This window comes from Bombus pascuorum, chromosome 1, assembly GCF_905332965.1.
Source record: "Bombus pascuorum chromosome 1, iyBomPasc1.1, whole genome shotgun sequence".
Lineage (NCBI taxonomy): Eukaryota > Metazoa > Arthropoda > Insecta > Hymenoptera > Apidae > Bombus > Bombus pascuorum.
In genome coordinates, this window is record NC_083488.1 from 21,583,704 (window position 1) to 21,603,772 (window position 20,069).

At 38.5% G+C, this 20,069-nt stretch overlaps 2 protein-coding genes across 3 annotated transcripts in view; both read right to left on the reverse strand.

Annotated features, from left to right (window-relative positions):
• LOC132908071 (protein groucho-like) overlaps positions 1 to 4,113 on the reverse strand; it is an 86,997-nt gene extending 82,884 nt beyond the window's left edge. The window contains exon 1 of the mRNA XM_060961699.1: positions 3,959 to 4,113. The gene's annotated coding sequence lies outside the window, so the exon portion shown is untranslated. The remainder of the gene's footprint in view (positions 1 to 3,958) is intronic.
• Positions 4,114 to 9,839: 5,726 nt separating this feature from the next.
• On the reverse strand, positions 9,840 to 16,906 carry LOC132908019 (large proline-rich protein BAG6). Of its 2 annotated transcripts, none has more exons than XM_060961558.1 (21): positions 16,730 to 16,906; positions 16,566 to 16,658; positions 15,781 to 15,901; positions 15,492 to 15,707; positions 15,173 to 15,365; positions 14,984 to 15,102; positions 14,742 to 14,907; positions 14,545 to 14,668; positions 14,284 to 14,478; positions 14,007 to 14,208; positions 13,797 to 13,937; positions 13,506 to 13,716; positions 13,163 to 13,416; positions 12,969 to 13,085; positions 12,777 to 12,858; positions 12,565 to 12,697; positions 12,183 to 12,486; positions 11,964 to 12,097; positions 11,661 to 11,870; positions 11,472 to 11,582; positions 9,840 to 11,401 (listed from the first exon to the last, which is right to left on the reverse strand). In XM_060961558.1, exons 2-21 carry the CDS (start codon positions 16,626 to 16,628, stop codon positions 10,979 to 10,981), a joined length of 3,519 nt encoding a protein of 1,172 aa, XP_060817541.1. In that variant the 5' UTR covers positions 16,629 to 16,658; positions 16,730 to 16,906; the 3' UTR covers positions 9,840 to 10,978. The 2 variants fall into 2 exon arrangements, with proteins under 2 accessions (XP_060817541.1, XP_060817533.1); XM_060961550.1 differs by having other exon boundaries at positions 12,924 to 13,085.
• Positions 16,907 to 20,069: the final 3,163 nt, after the last annotated feature.

Here is a 20,069-nt window from a genome sequence, read left to right on the forward strand (position 1 = left end):
AAGAAACACGTCATCGCTTGTCATCGAACTAGAACGCTCGATACGAAATTCCTATCTTCTGACATATCGACGACACGTTTAACCGGATAATCCAGCGACAAAAATAGGACGGTTCTCGCCCGAATATTACGCGGGCGTACCATTAAAAGCTATGGATCGCACTTTTTCCCACCCTTCTTCACAACCTCCTACGCTTTTACTTCGTGTTTTGGAATGTTCGCGATGTAATGCGAGCCGCGACAGATCGCGAGTAAAAACCGGTTGCCTTCTCTCGCAAACAAAACCGAGTTAACGCCGCATTTTACGATGTCGGTTTTGACGAATGTGTGACGTTTTCTCAAACATTTCCCATTTCATCGTATTTACCGAACATTTTAACGACCATCTCTTCTCCCTTTTTCTGCACTTATTTCGTCGGTGCTTCGTGATAGAGCCTCATAGCTGTTTTATCCTCTCACGCCTTTCGTCATCTGTTATTTCATTGATCTTTCTTCTCTTTCGCTCTTTGTTTAAGATCCTTTAGAATCTATTTCGTATTTTATATTTTTGTATTTTAATATTTGAAATATATATTATTTGCATGGTATATTTTATTTGTAGATAGGAAAAATTGATTCAAAGTTACAAAGCTCTTAACATTGTCATGTAATCTACAGATCTTATACATAGCTTTGAAAAAAAATGGTATATTGTTAAACATATATACATCCTGTCCTAAACCAACAGCGTAAGGAATTTTCAGGTAAAAAGGTAATAGGATAATTTAGGTAGAGATAGAATCTTAGAAAATTCCACTTAGGTATTTCTTAAGCTGTTTGTGAAAATCGCGGTATGAAAATGCTTAAAGACACGTGATCGGATATTTTAGAATGAACTGTGCCGTCCTTTCCTAAAACTTTAGTGAAATTCTCTTTTAATCCATCGTGCTGTTGTTTGTCGAGATTCTTACGATAAAACACTCGTACAATACATTTTAATAACGTTGACTATAATCCTAATCTATAAAGACGATTTCGAAACTAATGTATAATAAATCCATTGTGTGAATGGGTAGAGCTTAATATTATTATCGTTATTATTATCATTTAGAATGAAATCACAATCAAATCGCATCGTGTTCGCCTCTTTTAGTTACGATATCAGTCTCGGGACGATTCGATCCGTGTGCCTATTTAAACAGTCACGCGGTTGGACTCGCGTTTATCAATGAGGATGACGAATATTTAGGATCATCGATGTTTATAGTTTGTTTAACGCGAATGTTTGTCAACGCATGGTTTATTAATGCCGACAGAATTTCTCCGTTCACGCGGTGTATTTATTTACATCGGTCTATTGTTCGGTGGGTTCGTCGGGGGCGAAATTGATCGGCGTACGTCGAATCGATTGCCACGGTACATACGTGATAATTCTAGCGTGATCGAAAGATTACACGATTACCAGCGTAACGCGTCCCGTGCATGCGAATCTCTATCGATTCGCCGAAGAAAAACAGCCTTTCCACGCGTATCTACGTGTATCCGTGTGTATAATACAACGTTCCTTCCAATGTTACCTACTCACGCAAACACCTTTCGAATATTAAAACGAAACGTGCTCGTTAGACCGAACACGTATAGAAGTATACCTAGCCCATAACCCTTCTACCTTTAAAATCAGCATTTAAAAAGAAATATCACGGAAACGAAAACTGTCAATGAAAGGCGAAGAAAGTTTCACCTGGACAAACCGTAAGTACATACGGGAAGCGAATGCGAACCGGTTTATTTAGATTCGGTGGCACAACGTTCGATTTCAGTGAATCGCATGTCGAGCGAATTATCGCGACAGGATCGAAGACAAAGCGGGAATGCGATCACGGATGGCAGATAATCGTGGAATGTCTGACGTGGACGTGGAACGTGACTTCTCGACGACGACCACGTCCACGACAGAAACGCATGTGTCCTGTACGAGTTTGTCCGACTGTATACGCTTGCTCCCTGCCGTGTACGTGCAGTTGCCCGGTTGGAAAACGTGTTTATTGGTTAATTGCATCATTCTTGCCAAGTGCCCGGCTGCCAATTGGCTCGGCCATCAATCGCTACGCGCTGGGTACACGTCCGCTCGATATCCGGCAAAAGCATTTCGCTCTATACGCCACTCTGCAACCTATATACGTAGATATGTATACATATACACTTCGACCGACCACTCTTCTTAACGATCACCTTTTTCGACTGGAAAGTGGACGGGGATACGGTATGAGGTTGGTTCGATCTCCTGCGCGTAATCGACGCTGTTTTGTTACCTGGATAATTATCAGCGGCCGAATAAACCGATCATTGTCAGGTCGGTTTATGAAACGGGCCAATTTTGGCCCCGGCTTCGGCGTCCACGGCAAACTTTAATCGAAATGATATTTATTCGAGCAATTTGACTAATTGACGACGCCGACCGATCGGACATGTAATTCGGATGGTTAAGTAAATTTGACCAGCGGTCCGACTGGGCATTGTTTTAAATGGGCATGGAGCAATAACGCATCAATCTCCGAGAAAACATTTACTTCTTAAGATGAATGGTACGATGGATTTAATGTCGCATGCTTTTTTCGGATATAAGCTGCCACGTGAATATAATACGTAAAAATGATATTTTTTCGCTAGATAATACCTACATTTGTTGAAACATGTTCTCGTATCACTAATAACATTGAAATTAAAATTTAAGCGATCGTAAGGATAAAATTTGACCGACGTGGATTTCAAAAATCATACCTTAATAAAACAGATTATTGTCGCATGGGAAATATCTGACCCTTAAATACAGAAAGATTAAGTTGTTCGAGCTTGCTCTTGTAGTAAGATTCTGACCGTGAATGGTTTAACTTTGATTCCGATTTACTCTACAAACCTGTGATCATTCGTCCATTTCGATAGTTCGCGTATATGCACAACGTTTCGGATAAAAACTTTAACGAAGATCGGTCAGTTTTGAAATTTATACGTATACATTGGCAATAGCTGCGGCGTGTGTTTGGAAAACGATCAAAAAATGATTTTCCGCGAAAACACCTATAACGCCGCGATCCGATGTGGCCGTCACTATTTCCACGCTTCCTGATAACCGACACACCAGCATACTGATATCAGCTGGCCGCGAGCGCGAGAATTAATTGCCGAAGCGGCAATAGATCAAGCGGAAAGTTTTATCACCCGGCGCAACCGCACGGGTTAGGTCGCGTCCGCTTGCTACTGTTAAACGGAAAAGTTTCATGATCACCCTGGGATCTTTGGACCCGCCTTGCCTACTGCTCGGATTTGATATATGAAAAGTCATTAGAATCCTATCTGAAGGCGTTCGTACGGAACAAAGGCGGCTCGGTCGATAAAACCGGGGCAAAAAATAATTTCTGCCGCGTGTCGATAACGCGCGTATATACACAGTATGTACGGAAGTGGGGAAAAAGCGACGAAAAAGGGTGTTCCTTTGGCTCGTAGAAAATGCTTTTTATCGTCCACGCTCCACCTGCGTTCCCGTTTTCCGTCGGCGAATGGGACAAAGGAAAACGAAAATGGAAAAAAGGAGGGGGCAACGACAAGAACGAGAAACAGACTATAACTTTTTAATATATTATCGTACTCCTTTTTTCCTCTTTTTATCGTGCTTTAATCATTTCCCTTTGTCAAACAACCGCAACAACGATAAACGCGACCGCGGTTCATACATATACGCGAACACGGTCAAATAGCATACGGCTGAAATCGAAAAAACCGCGCGTTCTTTCGCGAGGTAACCTCTTAAAACAGGGAACGCTCCGACTCCGACATTACGGTAAGTGCAAAATAAAAAAGGCCTGGCTACGGGTACGATATTAAAAAAAAAAGAAAAAAGGAGAAAGGGGAGAAACGACGGGAGAAATCAGAAGGAGTGTTTTCGTCACGGCACCGAGGCGAGGAGAAATGACATTACATACCGTGAAGGCGCGATGCAGAAAAAGCTCTTGAGCTTCGAGCAACGCTTCGCGCCCGTCGACGACACCACACCAGTCGACTACACAGCAGCGCCGTCGTCGACGACTGCAAAAAACTGCTTGAAAAGCTTCAGGCTGCCTAGCTCGAATGATCGCTCGGATCCAAGGTACGCGATTATACGCGTATATACGATTGACGCGTGCAGCGAGCGTTTACGCGTTTAGAAGTGGCTCGTTCCTTCTCCACTGACTACGCCAACTCGAAAGACAATAGCGTAGAAATAACTCTATACGCGTCGACGACAGATGTAGCGACCATGACGCGACTATTTATGTGTCGATATCGAAGGTACATATGTGAAAATCGATTTCAATGAAATTTGTATGTGATAAAGGTTTTATTAGACGAGAGAAAATTCGATATATCACGAAATATAAACGGTTTAGCGATTTTCTGCCGAATTAGAGGCACAAATTCGTATTAAGTTGATGCTCGATCGAGCGAGCCTCGACAAATATCTACGATCTCGATACAGCGCAAACTTTAATTTGATGAAACGTCGTGCCCAATCTTTTCTACGCCATTGGACACTCGCTACGAATTACGTATACAGATACAGACTCTCGCGCATACGTACATATACGACATGAGCCCGTTGGGACTGTGGCTAGCAAGAAGGGTGATCTTTCGAAGGTTTACGAATACACGGTATTGAAATATATATGTATACATACAGGCGTAACGCTACGTCACGGGAAAACTGTCAACTCCATCTATAACCTATGGAAAATCATGAAGCACGCTTCTGTTTCACCGTAGAATCAAAGACGCGACAATAGTTTTCCGATGCGGCGGTCTATTTACGACGTCAGGAACGGTAAAGTTCTTCGAGTTGCTGCTACGTTGCGGTCCTATGCACTGGTTAATAACAAACACCGCGAACTGTTCTCTCCCTTCCATAAAAACTGATCGTCGAGACGAGAGATACGGAGCGACGAGTTCTTTGGAGTGCGTAAAGTACCAAGGGTAACGCGCGTGCTAAAAGGACAGTCTCGGTGAAAGAGGAACAGAAGGAAAAAGAGGAAGAAAGAGCGAGATTGAGAGCGCGCAACTCTCCTCTCGCGGTGAGGAACAACGTTTCGATTCGTCTTTTAGCGTGCCGATGATCGTCGAGACGCCTTCGCTGCCGCAAAACCATAATTCCCTATTGGCGAGAAGAAACCTCGGCCGCTTCTGACGACCTCGGTTACTTTTCATCCGTCAAAATTCAACGGGCGCAGACACAGCGGTATGTTGAGACGCGTAAAGAAGGAACGAGGGACACCGATAGTGGAGGGACGAAGATGAAAGAAAAGGAAAGGGGGATGGAGTGTATCGCCTGCCAAACAAGGACAGACGGTCGAACACGGTACACGGCGCGAAATGCTCTTCACTGATTTCCTTCTCTAAATATGGCCGCCTTCGTACATCCTCTCTTTCTCTATACCGGTGCGGCTGGTGCACCCCCTTCCGATAACCACCCATAACCGCCCCTGCTTGCCCGAGGTTCTACTTGATTGCCAAGGCGTCTTAACCTCGGCCTCGGTTTGTCCGCGCGGACTTTCTCTACGTTTGCACGATGAAAAAGCACCGTGTCGGCCTATAAGAGACGCGAGCCAACCACAGCAACCAACCTGAGCGCAGAAAAATGCGAAGCGACGCCCAGTGGGCGAATAAAGAGGCGTAATCGAGAACGAAAAAGGCCAATCCTGCCGGAAGAGCGCAGTAACTCCGACCAACTGGCTTCCATATGGAATGCGCTGACAGCCGTTCGTTAAGTCCGCGCGGACTGTTTCCCCAACCTTTATTATGCCTTTCTACGCGCCAGTATACGTGTGTATAGACACGGCTACAAGCGAGCACGGCCTATACTCCCGCTGGTCTCCTCGAGTTCCGCACTATGGGTAGGGGTCGAAGAAGGAAGAGGGTACGACCCCAGGGGTCGCGGAAGAAAGAAGAAAGAGAAGGCAGGGACGGTCACCAAATGAACGAACATTTCCGTGGCACGGACCACGAAAAACGTTCGAACGCAGAGAATAGCGTTGCTCGGTGATTGTCGTGCGCTAGTAGTGGTGATAGTTGCGATATTGGTAGTAGTGCGCCACTCGCATAGTCAGCCCACTCCACACGGACTAGTCCAGCCAATTAATACCAACGCCTTTCGCTCCCAGACTCCGAAAAATCCTCTTGTTCCTAGCCGCGACAACGAGCAGCCGGAGGTCCATTCGATGATATCGTTCCTGGTAGCCCAACCGTTTCGTTGACAAGTGCAACGAAGGTGTTATCCCTCCGTGAAAAAGTTTCGTCGAATTACTGGACGTCGCGGCCCCACCTATATATATATTTATATATATATGTATATATACAATTTCATACCTATGTGTATATATACAATTTCAATACACTATATATACTTCTCAACTATTTTCTGTTCTAGGATATCGTCGTAGATTTATTCGCGTCGAAAGGAACACCGGTTATCGATCTTATCGCATTACAAAGGGATGCTATGTATTATGCTTATTATTTTTCTCTAAACGCTACTACATAAAGAGAAGGAAAAAATGTGTAGGGAAATTTATGAAAAATTTATTTCTTGTTGCAAATGAAATTGCTCGTATATACATATTCTATCTCATGAAACTGTGCGAACATCGATACGGCGTATTAAGAGATTACAATGCGGCAGATCTATAGGTTAATTCTCGAACGAACGAGTCTGCGTTTCGACGAGCTTTCTGGTTAGATGGTTTATAGTGTTTAACTTAAAATGGACCATGTAAATATGTATCTCGTTCGACCAAATAAAAAAATATTTCATATGCAATTTAAATGATATCGAGGGACAAATACAATACAAAAACATATTTTTGTTCCAAGGTTATCATTTTTGGAGCTTTCAAAACTACCGATATTTTTAATATATATATACATATAAGTATATATGTACTGCCTTTTCTTCTATGTTGCAGCTGTTGCATTAAATTTTACTTGGAGATATGTAATACCGCGACCTTGAAATAACCTTTGACACGTATAACTAAAGGTTAAACATGACATCTATTTCCATTGAAATCACAAACTTCAACGATGACGAAAGACAACATATGTATTATGCATGTAAACAAAACTTGTTTACTATAATACCACAAATATCAGACAGTTTGTCATTGTATTGATAAACTGTTCCTAATGCGTTACTCGAAAGAGGAGAAAATTAATGTGATTTTCATTTGAATTTCTCTAAAGAAAGAAATATTTAGGTGATTCGTTTTAGGCGAGAACACGCTATATTCGATAATGTCGGAAAATATTAATAAAAGTTTGAGAATAATTGCGTCGTGTCGACGCCAGATATACATATGTATAACGAATGCACGCCGCCGACGCGGCCAATTATATCGTTACGAGTGTATTTACGAATGCGGCTACATGTGGATGGCCTATTTTGGCGACCTCTCACGCTCATTGACGGAATCGTGAAAAATCGACACAGTCGGCCACGATGCGCGAAACGGCATATGAACGATTGAAAATAAAACGAAAGGAAAACTGAAACATACATCCACCAACGTATACACACATACACGCTGGTGGCTTCCTCGTTATTATGAAGAGCAACGAACGAGCGAGACTGGCGGATATATTTGACGTATCAATAAATTATAATGAATTTTGGCACATGGAATGTTAACAGGCGCGCGTGTTCATAAAATTTCGTATGCGCTTATGACGGAGCATCCATAACAACCTGTGTCAATGCACAGCGTTTTGGCTCTGATATTTAAGGGTATTCCAATATATTTCGTTAAAATGTCCGAATTAAATTAATAATCGACTTTACAACCGGATCCGATTTATTAGCATGCTTCTGTTATACATAAAATTCCACTTATCCCTTTCTTTTTCTCTTCTTTTCCTCTACGGAAATTTCGTCCCCTCTCTCCACTTCTCGCCTCGTTCCCTCCTCCTTCGCCTCCTCTTCCTCGCTCCGAGCTCTTTCGCCAGAGATTTCGATCGATCGTTTTCAATGCGGTGTCATTTCGACGAGAGCCACGACAAGCGAACACTCTCGACGCTTAACGATCGTTTTATAAAATGACGTGACCCTCGTAATTTCATTATGCCTTAATCCAACGAACGCTCGCGTTGCGGCAGGCGAAAAAGAGAAACTGCCCGCCACGCTCACTGAAACGAGACCGAGCAACAGGGCAAAAGGATGTGGGAGTTAGGATGGTGAAATGCTGAAAAAAGGGAGGGACGGTAGTAGGAACCTCTCCTCGATATTCAAGAGTGGCACTCGCAATATTAACGAGCGCCTATTAGCGAGTGGCAACTGGTAGAGGAAGGGAAATTCATTTTCCTTTTTCTTCTTTTAATCGTTCCTTTTTCCTTTTTTTTTTTTTTACTAAATACGAGAGGGGTCGGCGCGAACCTCCACTCCACCCTTTCCATTAAATCATCCAGCCCCTTTTACTTTCATTTTCTTTCACCAGACTGTTTCCAAATTTCGTTTCATTCCTGAATTGCATCTCGTCACGTGACGATCTATAAACTATGTATGTACGTATAATGCGATTGAGGTTAACAAGATTACGTTATCGAATGAGAAAATCGTATTTCGGAGAAATATAATAGTATACCTGGTAATCGTGTTAGAATTTTTACAAGAAAGAGATCGCAGAGATTTCAGATTCTAGTTCAATTTTAAAACACGGCAAGGAAGCGTTGATTTCATTATCTGCGTTTACCTGTACGCGATAAGTGATTTATCGCGTCTTAACGCATCGAACGTTTATATTGGTCTGGTTATCGCGAATAAACAATTAACATCGCAAAACAATCTAACGCGTTGTTTCGACGATAAACGTTTTAAATCTCCGATAAAGTTGGGCATAATACTTTCAACCTTTCGAATGGTCGGCCGAAACCGATGGGATCCGATTCGATCAGCTTTCGTGCCTCGAAATCCCGACGATTAGCGATCGATATTGTCTTATTGTGTGCACACAATCCGGTTTATAGTCGATTTGTTTGAAAAACGTTTTCGCGCCGTTTTACATAACGCGATAGTGTTGTTAAATATTTGCTCTGTACACATCAACGATATGTTCATCTGTGAAATCCTGATCAGTCCTGTAAACGGTAGATGCGGCAAAATATAGATATTTCAAATCGTTTTGTTATTAGTTATTGCATAGTAAAAACTACGTAGTTACAATCCTTGCGACTTTACCGAGATAGCGTTATGACGTATATTAATAAATCCGTTTCCATGAAACCAATTGCGGTTGTTTATTGGCCGACAAGTAGTATTCTCAAGTATGTTTCAACGAATCAACACATTACGGTACTTCCCGCGCCCCGCTAATCATAAAAATACATTGTCCATGTTTCTACATACGGTCGGATGAAGTGCCTACACTTATGGCTGACTCGTAAATCTCGAAATCACGGACTAATCGTGTCGTAAATATTCAGAAGGAGAATGGGCAAAGTAATCCGGAAAACATGTACGAGCAGGTAGAATGGGGACTTCGAAGTTGTTGAAAAAAATTACAATTGGATAAATCATAATTGTTAATACAGAGCTATTATAGTAGATAAAACTGTCAATTTGATAGTTAATATTTATCATGTAATTTCAAAAATTTTAATTACGTAGGATAGGCTCTGAGGCTCTACAATTGATTACTTCGTATACATAAAATCTTAACATATTTTTTATATAATTATGTAGTAATTCTAGCAAAATAAAAACATGGATACATATTTTATTTCCATTCCTATTTTGATATTTTCGATATTAATTAAGTGATACAGACTTTCAAATTTAAAATCATATTCACATGAAATTACTTCAATTACTTTATTAACATTATATACGATCTATCAAATATTCATACGATATCCCTTAACATTAATACGAACGTATAATTTGGAATTATCCTTTTTTTTTTCATTAGGCTACTGGATTCTTTTCCATGATTAAAATTGATGAAATTCGGTTGCAAGTTAAATATGATTAAAATCATTCCTCGTACAGGCTGCCAAAATTGTACATAAAATATAATACCTTCGTTTGTATAAAAATTCTGTTTCTGAATCATTCAGTTGTAACGCTTCACAACCAAAATTAATTATCTACATAAATTACAAAGAGACATGTTACTTAGTTGTTTATAACGTATTATTCAACAAAGCTTATGTGGTACAAACTATAGCCTTAGATAATTCTGATTATAATAAAATGTACTAAATTGTGTCTAATCAACTTCCCTTTTTTCTCAACCACCACTACGAGTAACTCTGTAGTTATTCCTTTTCTTCACAAATCAAATATGGAACTACAGGATAGTACAATTAATATTGATCGATAGTATCATCGTTATTAAAAGGATATTTTAATATCGACAACACTTAAATAGCGCACAATATGCATAGGTCGCAAGATAATACATATTACCATCTGTATAATACCTACACAGGTGTCGTTCGATTAAGAATAATACATTTCATTTGCATAACAATAATTCTACAGAAAACGCAGTTTAATATGAAAGAAGTATTTTAATTATAGTGTCAGATTGGGGTCACTCGATGCTTAGAGTACAATGAGAGAGAGAGAGAGCAAGTGTAGCCAGATTTCTGTAATTTTTAATAATATAGCGTTAATTGTTTAACATATTTATATATCGAACAGTCAATGGTACTTTTTGTTAAACTACTAGCTATATCGGTTAAACAAATTGTGTACAGTGTGATATTTGAAAACATTTGGTATTTATCAAAATCATCGCACTGCGTTAAACTGACACATACAATCATAAGAGTTAATAATATTTGTGATTACATGTTAAGAATATATCTTTGTATTCCTTGGTCATTGCAATTTCTCAATTTTTTTTTTTTTTTTAGACGCTACCTGGTTTCTCCTTTGTAAATACTCTAAGCCATTACGAACTGCTTTATCCTTGTAATCATTATTTTGACGGTCTATCTTGATCAGCAAAATATTTTGTCGCATTAGGAAAACGCAAAGGATCCGGAAAATCTGGTGTTCCCAATCTATGCGGATTCAAGCAGTCTCTAATTGCTTGGCCGAACGCACGTCTAACTCCAGGATCTACAGCTACAGCAATTGCAGCACCTTCAACTTCCTCAACGCCTGCTCGAGTTACACCTTCTCTCACTAAACGTTCCATAGACGCCGCTATCGCTGAATGATTGGGAGTAGGACTAACTAATAATCGTGGCTTTTGCTGTTCAATAAGCTTACGCCGTTTAGTAGGTAGTGTACCTAAATAAGCATCACTAAGTGTTGCTACACCCCCGTTTGTTATTCCCTGCATTTGTAGTTGGCGTCGTTGTCGTAGACCATCTCGAGCAATTATTGGTACCCAATCCTAAAATGGACAATTTTTTATAACATTGTTTACAATACAAATTCATATACATAGATAAATGTATACATACTGAAGGCAATGCTTCATGACCTGGGAACGTTTCTGGAATTTCTTCTCTTTCTTCTGGTAGAGAAGATGCTTCAAATGTTGTTCTTTCTTGTACAGTTTCTGTCTCCATGGGCTGGAACCATATCTAATTGTTAGACTTATTTCATTTCCACATTAAAACTGCAGAAGTATGTATATATGTGTAACTTGCCTCTGCTTCCGATTGTGTTTGCGAAGGTTGATTCGCTGGGGCTGAAGGAACCGATGTTGCTTCGGAAGGTGCATTTTTGTATATTAAAAGCGGGACAATTTCTGAATCTGGAGGTTGTGTAACTCGTAAAGAATAAGTACGGAACTGAGCAATAAATGCGTTCAGCACCCACCGACGTACTGTAGGATGAATAGTCCCTAACATTTCGGTCTATTTGGAAAGTCGAAGATCATCAATTATTAAAGTAAGAAAAATATGCAAATTAAGATAGATACAATGAGGCATGTATAATATATAACATACCACAAAACGTGATGCAATTACTTCTAATCCTCCTTGTCCGCCACGAATAGAGTATCGAAGTACAGCACATAATTGCTTACCCATATTATTTACAATATTGAAAATTTCTTGCCCGAATCTAGTATCATCAATGTCTAGAAAAAACAAACTTATATTGTCTTATAATTGAGATCTAAAATTAAATATTTTACAGAATACATTTTACACAATGCCACATACCATTATTAAATAGATGTTGTAATATATCTTTAATATGAGTGCGAAGTAGTGCTTCAACAGTAGCACAAATGTCTACTTGTTGACCGTTTCTAGTATTAGCTTCTTCTTCTGCGTTTAATAAAGACTGGAAATGTGGTCTTAACTGTGATAACAATCGTTCAGTAGCTTGCTCCTGAAGTGTTTCCGGTGCAACGTTTGGAAAAGTGTATTGGAAGAATTCTTGCAATGGTCTTCTGAGGTGAGAAATTGGTTCTGACTGACCAATTCGTAATCTTATTAAATCTTCTAATGTCATGTTCTGTACCTAAAAAATTAATATATATATACTCATAAATTTCACTTACCATCATATATAAATTTCATAAAAATGTTTCTTACTTACCACTACGACAGATAAATTCACGAGGAAATTTTCTGCAGTTTCCGAGTCTTGAGACGTGAAAAGATTCATTTGGATACCTCTACGTTCTAACAAGTCCGCAAGAGTTAGATCACCCCCAGTAGCATTACCAGTACTAATAGTGAAAAATGATAAGAATTTATGTTTTACTTAACGAATAAATATCTCAAGTATTCTGCAAGTAATATGCACACCTATTTCCAATAATTCCTACGCGAATATTTCCACCAGTACGTATCTGCACCATATTTCCAAGACCTTCGGGCGAGTTAGAATCTAATGGCAAAGATGATGCAAATTTTAATTTAAACCGTGTCAAAAACAGTTCAACGAATACTTACTGTTAATATTGGCACTGATATTAGCCTGTGGTTGACCAACCCTACCTCCTAAAATTTGTTGCTGTAAGTACATTAACGGATCGTAGATCGCATTTGTTTGTGACGTCGTTGATGCTGTAGTATTTGTAGAGCTGGTATTGCTAGTAGCACTTGAAGTTGTCGCTATAATATAACAAAATGATTTTATAGGGTAATAGTCAACAAATAACAATTATTTAATATTTACTTAAATTATATACCTGTTTGTGCCTGGGATGGTGTTTCAGGCGTGGTTTGAGTGGTTCGTGTACCCTGCGACGTAGATGTAACAGCACTAGGAATTGTTGAAGTGCGACGAATATGATGCGAATTACAAGAAAGGAATGGATCAAAATCAAATGCTTGTCCTATACTCATTCCAACACCTAAAGGATGAGGCTGTTGATGGAATACGTGTGGACGCGATGTACTTCTAGTTTGTGTTGCTGTGGTAGGATGAGTACCAACATTGCTTCTATAATAATATGTAAGGAATATTAAATTCAAATAAGAAACATAGATGTATAAATTAGTCGTATTATGTAAAAGTAACGATTAACATACCGTGCCTGCGTACTTTGCCCAGCATTTGTATTTCCGCTATCAAGTGATGCAGAAGTTATTTGGTTTGCTGCTGGAGGAGTTCGGGCTATAATTCTTGTGTTAGCTGGACCACCTTGTACCATATGACCAGCAACAGCCTGCATCAAATTTCGTATGAAATCAGGCGGAGGAGCTGAGCCCCAATATCCACCAGTGCTACCATCCATTCTCCCTATAAATTATAAAATAATAAACGAATATAAATGACAATTGAGCTTGAGTCATAGTATTGAAACTATTAGTAGGCCCTACCGCCATTATTATTGTTATTGCTGCTATTATTATTGTTTTCACCAGCTTGAGGCTGTTCACTTCCAGGTGGAGCATCTATATTACTTTCAGGACTAACTTCCATTAATACTTCAACATTGTTTGGTAAGTTAAACACTGTTCCTATAACATAATTCTAACTGTTTTATCTAAATAATTTAATTTTTTAGACGCAAGAAACCTTATACTTACCAAACGGAGATTGTGTTGAATCTAATTGTCGTTGTTGTCGTTCAGCTTGTTGTTGAGTACTAGACTCCGATTCTTGTTGTTGATTGGCATCATCAGTATTAGCTTCATTTGTTTCTGATTGCGTAGGTGTACTTGCAGATTCTCCATTTTCTTCATTGCCATTATTATTATTTGCATTACGACCGTGTAAACTAATGTGTGCCTGGTAGAAACACGATATAAAATAATTTTATTACATCTTGAACAAAATTTAAATACTAGTGTTATTCATCCTCACCTCTACCTGGATTGGTATACCAGACTGCAAAATAGCTGAATGTTGAATAATAATTGGTCTACATCGCAAGTTCCTGGGCGGTTGTTGACTCATATCAACAATTATGTCGCTTAAAGCATGACAGGCATGCGACATATAATGTAAGCATTCACTTACACCATTCACAAATGTTTGAGTTTCTTCAATGCGTCTTTCCTAAACATAAATGATTTTTTCATTTCAAATTGCTCATATCCATATTTATGAACATTATTTACTTACACCTGGATGTAATGAAGGATCATCACGCATAAGTTTACAATAACGTTCTGTATGAGGTCGTAAACGAGATTGTGTATCAATTAATAGGTCCAATAATTCTGCCAATTGTGGAGGTCGTGGAAGTCTAAAAATAATAGATTTATGAATTATGTAATAGAACATCATATTATACATATATAACTATACAGGATCCTTACTGTAGTGATGGTCGTCGATGAGATTGTTCGTCATTATTTGATGTAGAACCTTGTTGTTCAGATTGTGGTTGTTGTGGCTGTTGTGGCTGTTGTGGCTGTTGTGTATCTTGATTCTCCTCATTAGTTTCATTTGCTGGTCTTGATTCAGCATTTTCATCATTGTTTCCTATGTTCATAGTTAACAGTTATATGTAATAATTAATACTCAATCTTTCTATTCTTAATACGTTTTATATACAAACCTCTAAGTAATGTAACGTTGTTTGCACCAACTGCAGATAAGGCAGCTGCTATTGCAGCTGCAGCAGCCTCTGCCAACCGGGCACCACCATTTGTTGCATTTTCATTATTACTGAAAAGGCTAAATAATTTATCAATTTATTATACTACTTTCCACAGTAATTACTAAATTTCCTTTTTCTTTTACTTACTACTGTTCTGTATCCAACTCTGACTCCTGCATGAGTTGACTAAATGGTCGATTATTTTCAGGTGCAGAAACATTTGCAGAATTAGAGGGGCTTTCAAGTCGATCCATAAGACGATTTGCGCGCTCAAGCATGTGTCTTGCAGCAATTAATCGACCATTAGATAAGCTGTTGCTGAATTGAGGTACTGGCAACCCTTTTAAATGAAATAAAAAACTCTAAGAAAAAATCTCTGTAGAAAAAATATAAATAAGTAAAATAATAAAAAAATCCGAAAATTTTGAAACTATAAATTATATCAGACATATATTATATCTAATACCATGTCCTTCCACAATTTCAGCTGGTACTGACATTGCACCCAAATACATAGCATTGCCATGCATTTGAGCACGAGTGAGTCGGTAATGTGTTCTTTGTGGATTTTGCCACGTTTGTGATCCATGATTCTGACCTTGACTTTGGCCTCCGTTATTTCCACGTTGACCAGGTTGAGGTGGTGCACGTTGTACCAAATGTATAACTTTTCCATTAACATCTAAATTGTAAAATAATTTAAATCAACAATGTCCTTTACTTTATATTTGTAAATGTAATACAAACTTCTTTACCATAATCATTTAATTTTTTCTCATCTTGAAGAACTCTACCGCAATAAATAAGTCTTTGTGAATCTGCTGGTACTGCCACTGTTTCTGCTATATATTCTTTGAAACCTCGAACTGTAATTTGCTATATAAAAAATCTAAGTCATTTTTTCTCTTTTAGTCTCTTGCAACTTTTACTTTAATAACATATAACAACAGCTTATAGTGACAGTTCCAAATCTATTAAGAAATACTGTCTTGATATAATTATACAAAAACATTAAAGTATATTTCATATTAATATTTCACATTCATCAGTATTGTTACATCATGGTTGATATTTCCAATTATTTCTATCAATAGTACAACATTATTTACATTAAGAATATGAGATATATAAAAGAGATATTATAATTTTATGTATCATTTTATATTTTATATTATGTATTTATAGTTTATGTATTTCATTATACAATAATGTTCTTAAATCTAATAATAGATACTGAATTTATCAAAAATTTGGTATAAGAATTAGAAAATTATAAATCATAAAAATAATTACAGAAATAAGCTCAAAATAATGTTGCTATAAAATAACAATGACTAGTGAATATTCTAAATGAAAAAAATTCACATCTATAATAATTATTCCCAAAGGATAGTATAGAATAATATAAAAATAGAAATATGAGTAAGTACATAAATAATCATGAAGCATGCTATTAAAAGCATTACAATCAACAATAATGTTAATTATAAACACAGAGAATAGAAATTCTTTATATGAAAATGGCAAAAAAATTACTTACATCGTCTTCCAAGGAGAAAGTATGATTTTGTGAATCCAAAGTCTTTACCGTAAGGTCAATCATTGTTAGACTGCTTTAACAGCTACAGTAGAACTGAAATTCGAGAAAATGAACAATAGTATTAGGGTGAAGGTGCGTAATACAGAATCGACTTCTACACTCACGCAGGCACGTAGATACAAGACTGTAAACGACACTTGATTAGTATCTAGGAGAAATATTCGATATCTAAAGTACGAAAAAACAGTTAATCTTAATACAAATCGACTCGAAGATATAAAGAAGCTACATAAATAAATTCTAAAACTCTGTTCTTATCGTATAATAGTTTTTTTTAATGAACCTACCGATGAAATTTTACAGTAACGATACGACACGATACACGTTATTTTACCCAGAATTCGCTGTAACAGCGACCCCACAAGCGTTGCCAATACATTTGTTCAATTATTCCCTAGATAGAACACGATCCAGAATTGATAAAAATCACATTTCTGCAGTACCTACCTATCTTGATGTTCCCCAGATATCTGCTAGATGACACCAGCAAGGTAAATAAACGATAAAATACGAATCAATTACTGGTCTTATCGATTTGAATTAACGTATCATAATTTAACACCAACTTTGATCATAAAATAACACGTTAGTGAAGAATAATGACAAGAAAAGTACATATGTGTTAATAAAAGTTTTGGTACTATATATTAAATTAATACTATATTGTCTAAACAAAGTGTTTATACAAAATATCTTGTAAGTTATCTGCATTGTACATTTGGTATTTTCTTCTTAAAAATAATGATCTTGACGATAAATGAGATCACCTCTGACGGTTTTCTTTTATAGATGCTTACATGATTCGATTGATATTTACACATTGCACTACAAATACAGAAGAAAAATATTTGAATCTAAACATTTTATTTCTACCAACTCGAAACATAGAGAGGAAGTTGAAAGAAAAAAGAATGGTATCGTTGCAGTAATCATTTATGTCTTACAGAATCTTTCAAATGCATGTTACGAATTCATTTACTTTCGATCGTGTTTGTACCTTAAGGTGTCGCTTTGAGACGCGAGGTCGAAGAATATCGAACGTTCGAAACATCTGTATTGATCTGTAACCAGTAACACCGATCTTCTGTATCTTGTCGCAGTCAGATGAAAATAATTCGAGCGTTACCAACGGATACATATCGAAAGCGAGGCATCGCCTCGCCATGGACTTCGCGTGATCCGACACGAAGATGAAAAAGAGAAGCAGAGAAGACTCATGGCAAGCCGATCGCATTATTCAGATTAGGGCATCGACTGAGCCACGCGAGTATGCGAGTACGCGCGTTTCTTTGTATGCGTATACACGTGTACATACTTATATCGGTGGAAGATAATACGGTCGATCGTGCACCACAGAAGAATGTTAATGGTGCTTCAGTTTTGTATGCAGGAAGTGACGGCGCGTCCCGTCTCATACCGTAGCGGGTCCCGGCGCCCCAACGTCCGAGCAGAAAAAGGCACAATAAGACTAATAGAAGTGAAAAACCAAGAGATTCACCCGTTCCCGTGTTGGAGGAAGGAAAGAGAGATGCTCCTTTAAATCCCATCATAAACACACATAGCCAGAGGCTCTCAACATTCCTCAAAAATCGAATATTTACACGAACTATCGTAATTTTCAATCCTCAATTTGGTAAGCTTGATATCTTCGATCCGCCTTTGCGAACTATATGTGATTATGGTAAGGTTTGGCTACTAGGGATTAACGTACAAATGGTTTTAATATTATACCTTTTATGACTAAAATATGCTTAGATTGATCAATCATCAATGATTCTAAGGAGAGGAAAATTTCTTATACTTGCTTGTCTTAATCGCAGAAACTTGCAATTTTCTATTTTGTTATTTCCATAAAATTAGCGACGGCCAATGTGTTGATAGAATATTTCTAAATAATAACGTATGGTTTATGTCATCTGATTATGTAGGTAGAGTATTTAATTATAGCAATATGAGCTTAATGTATTTGGTTAATGCATTTCTTGGATCGAGAATGAAGACCGCTGCATCAATGCAGTGACAGAAAAAGTAAGGGTTATATGTTGGCCCTATGGAACAAGAAATAAACAGGCGCCAGCCAAAGTTGCAGCTTCGTAATGATGTAGCTATCTCGATTTAACATGCCTCACGGTCTTGCCCGTTAGTACATACTTAACTTGCTTTACTAGTGTGAGCTTCGCCGTTCTTGGCATAACTTAACCCGGCTCCGTTTCCTTTACTGCTAATAATAATGATAGAATGAAACCAGAGGCAACGAACAAACGAAAAGAAACATTGTCCAAGTGAGAGGAAATACAGGAAGGAAACGAAGAATATAGAAAAAGAGGGTATTGTCAACAAAACAAGAGTTCTTATGATATATAAAATGAAAATAAAACGAACTGATCTTTAGGACTAATACTTGAAACTCATCAAGTACCAAGATTGTCATTCAAATCATGTTGTTGCTCTTCGATATGTACCGATTTCGCTAGCACTCGACACGAGCGATATTAGAGTACATATCTGTTTGATTAATAGTTACGGCGATTCATCAAGTCAAGAGTATATACATGCACACATGCACACATATCATCATCTATGCACGTATCTGGACACGTATACGCAGATGGAACTGGCATGCTCCACATAGATACTGGTTTGAAACGAATCCTACAAAGAATTCAAAATACCAACTTAGCATTGACTATCTCGCGCTACCTTAATGCTTTTATATCCTCTAAACTGCTACTGGCTACTGCCTCCTTTCTCATCCTCTTTCTTCCTTCCAGTCGTTCCTCTTTCACGACAAGAAAACGAGGAGTTCGCGTGCGTGTCTTGAAGCTATGCAACAGGGAGAGATCCAGGGAAGCTGGTACGAGAGATAAACCAATACCGAGGCCGGTAGCGAGCAGTGCGTGACACGTTGAACCGTGTGTACTGTGTGTGTTGGCGCCAGGCCGCATTCTCGCATTCGTTAACTAACACATCGAGTTGAGTCCCTCCGCAGCTCGTGCCTTGTTCTCCCTCGCCTTCCCCTACCTCCATCATCTCCACCTCCTCCTCACCAACCCTCTACCCCGTCCCGGGAACCCTTCGCGATATTAAGAGCGGTCACGGATCCCAAATTTGCCATCCGTGGAGAGGCGGGACACCGATTTGTCCTCGTCCCGTTTGCACGCCACCGGTACGTGGTAAGATGACCGGTTTCTACTGGTGTACATCGGTCGCCAATCGTGTTTCGGAACAAAGTGGTTCTCCAGAGGAGACTACATCCGTGTCCAGCTATCGAAACTTATTGTCTCGGGTGATTATCAATCGTGATATCGTTTCATCCTTGAAACCCGATGACGCACGTTGATCGACTCCGAAGACGGAGTTACGGTAGAGTATATTAAACAATAAAACGTGAACTGCCTCGCTTATTCGTCGTATATTTTATGCGTAACTTCTTCCACTTCTTCA

What these genes read in the sequence shown, in the direction of transcription:
- LOC132908019 (XM_060961550.1), bottom strand. Translation starts at nt 16,628, where the DNA reads ATGATTGACCTTACGGTAAAGACTTTGGATTCACAAAATCATACTTTC. An exon ending in ACCATCCCAGGCACAAACAG is followed by an intron (nt 13,086 to 13,162) that starts GTATATAATTTA and finishes GTTATATTATAG; the next exon opens with CGACAACTTCAAGTGCTACT. An exon ending in TAATTGCATCACGTTTTGTG is followed by an intron (nt 11,871 to 11,963) that starts GTATGTTATATA and finishes CTTTCCAAATAG; the next exon opens with ACCGAAATGTTAGGGACTAT.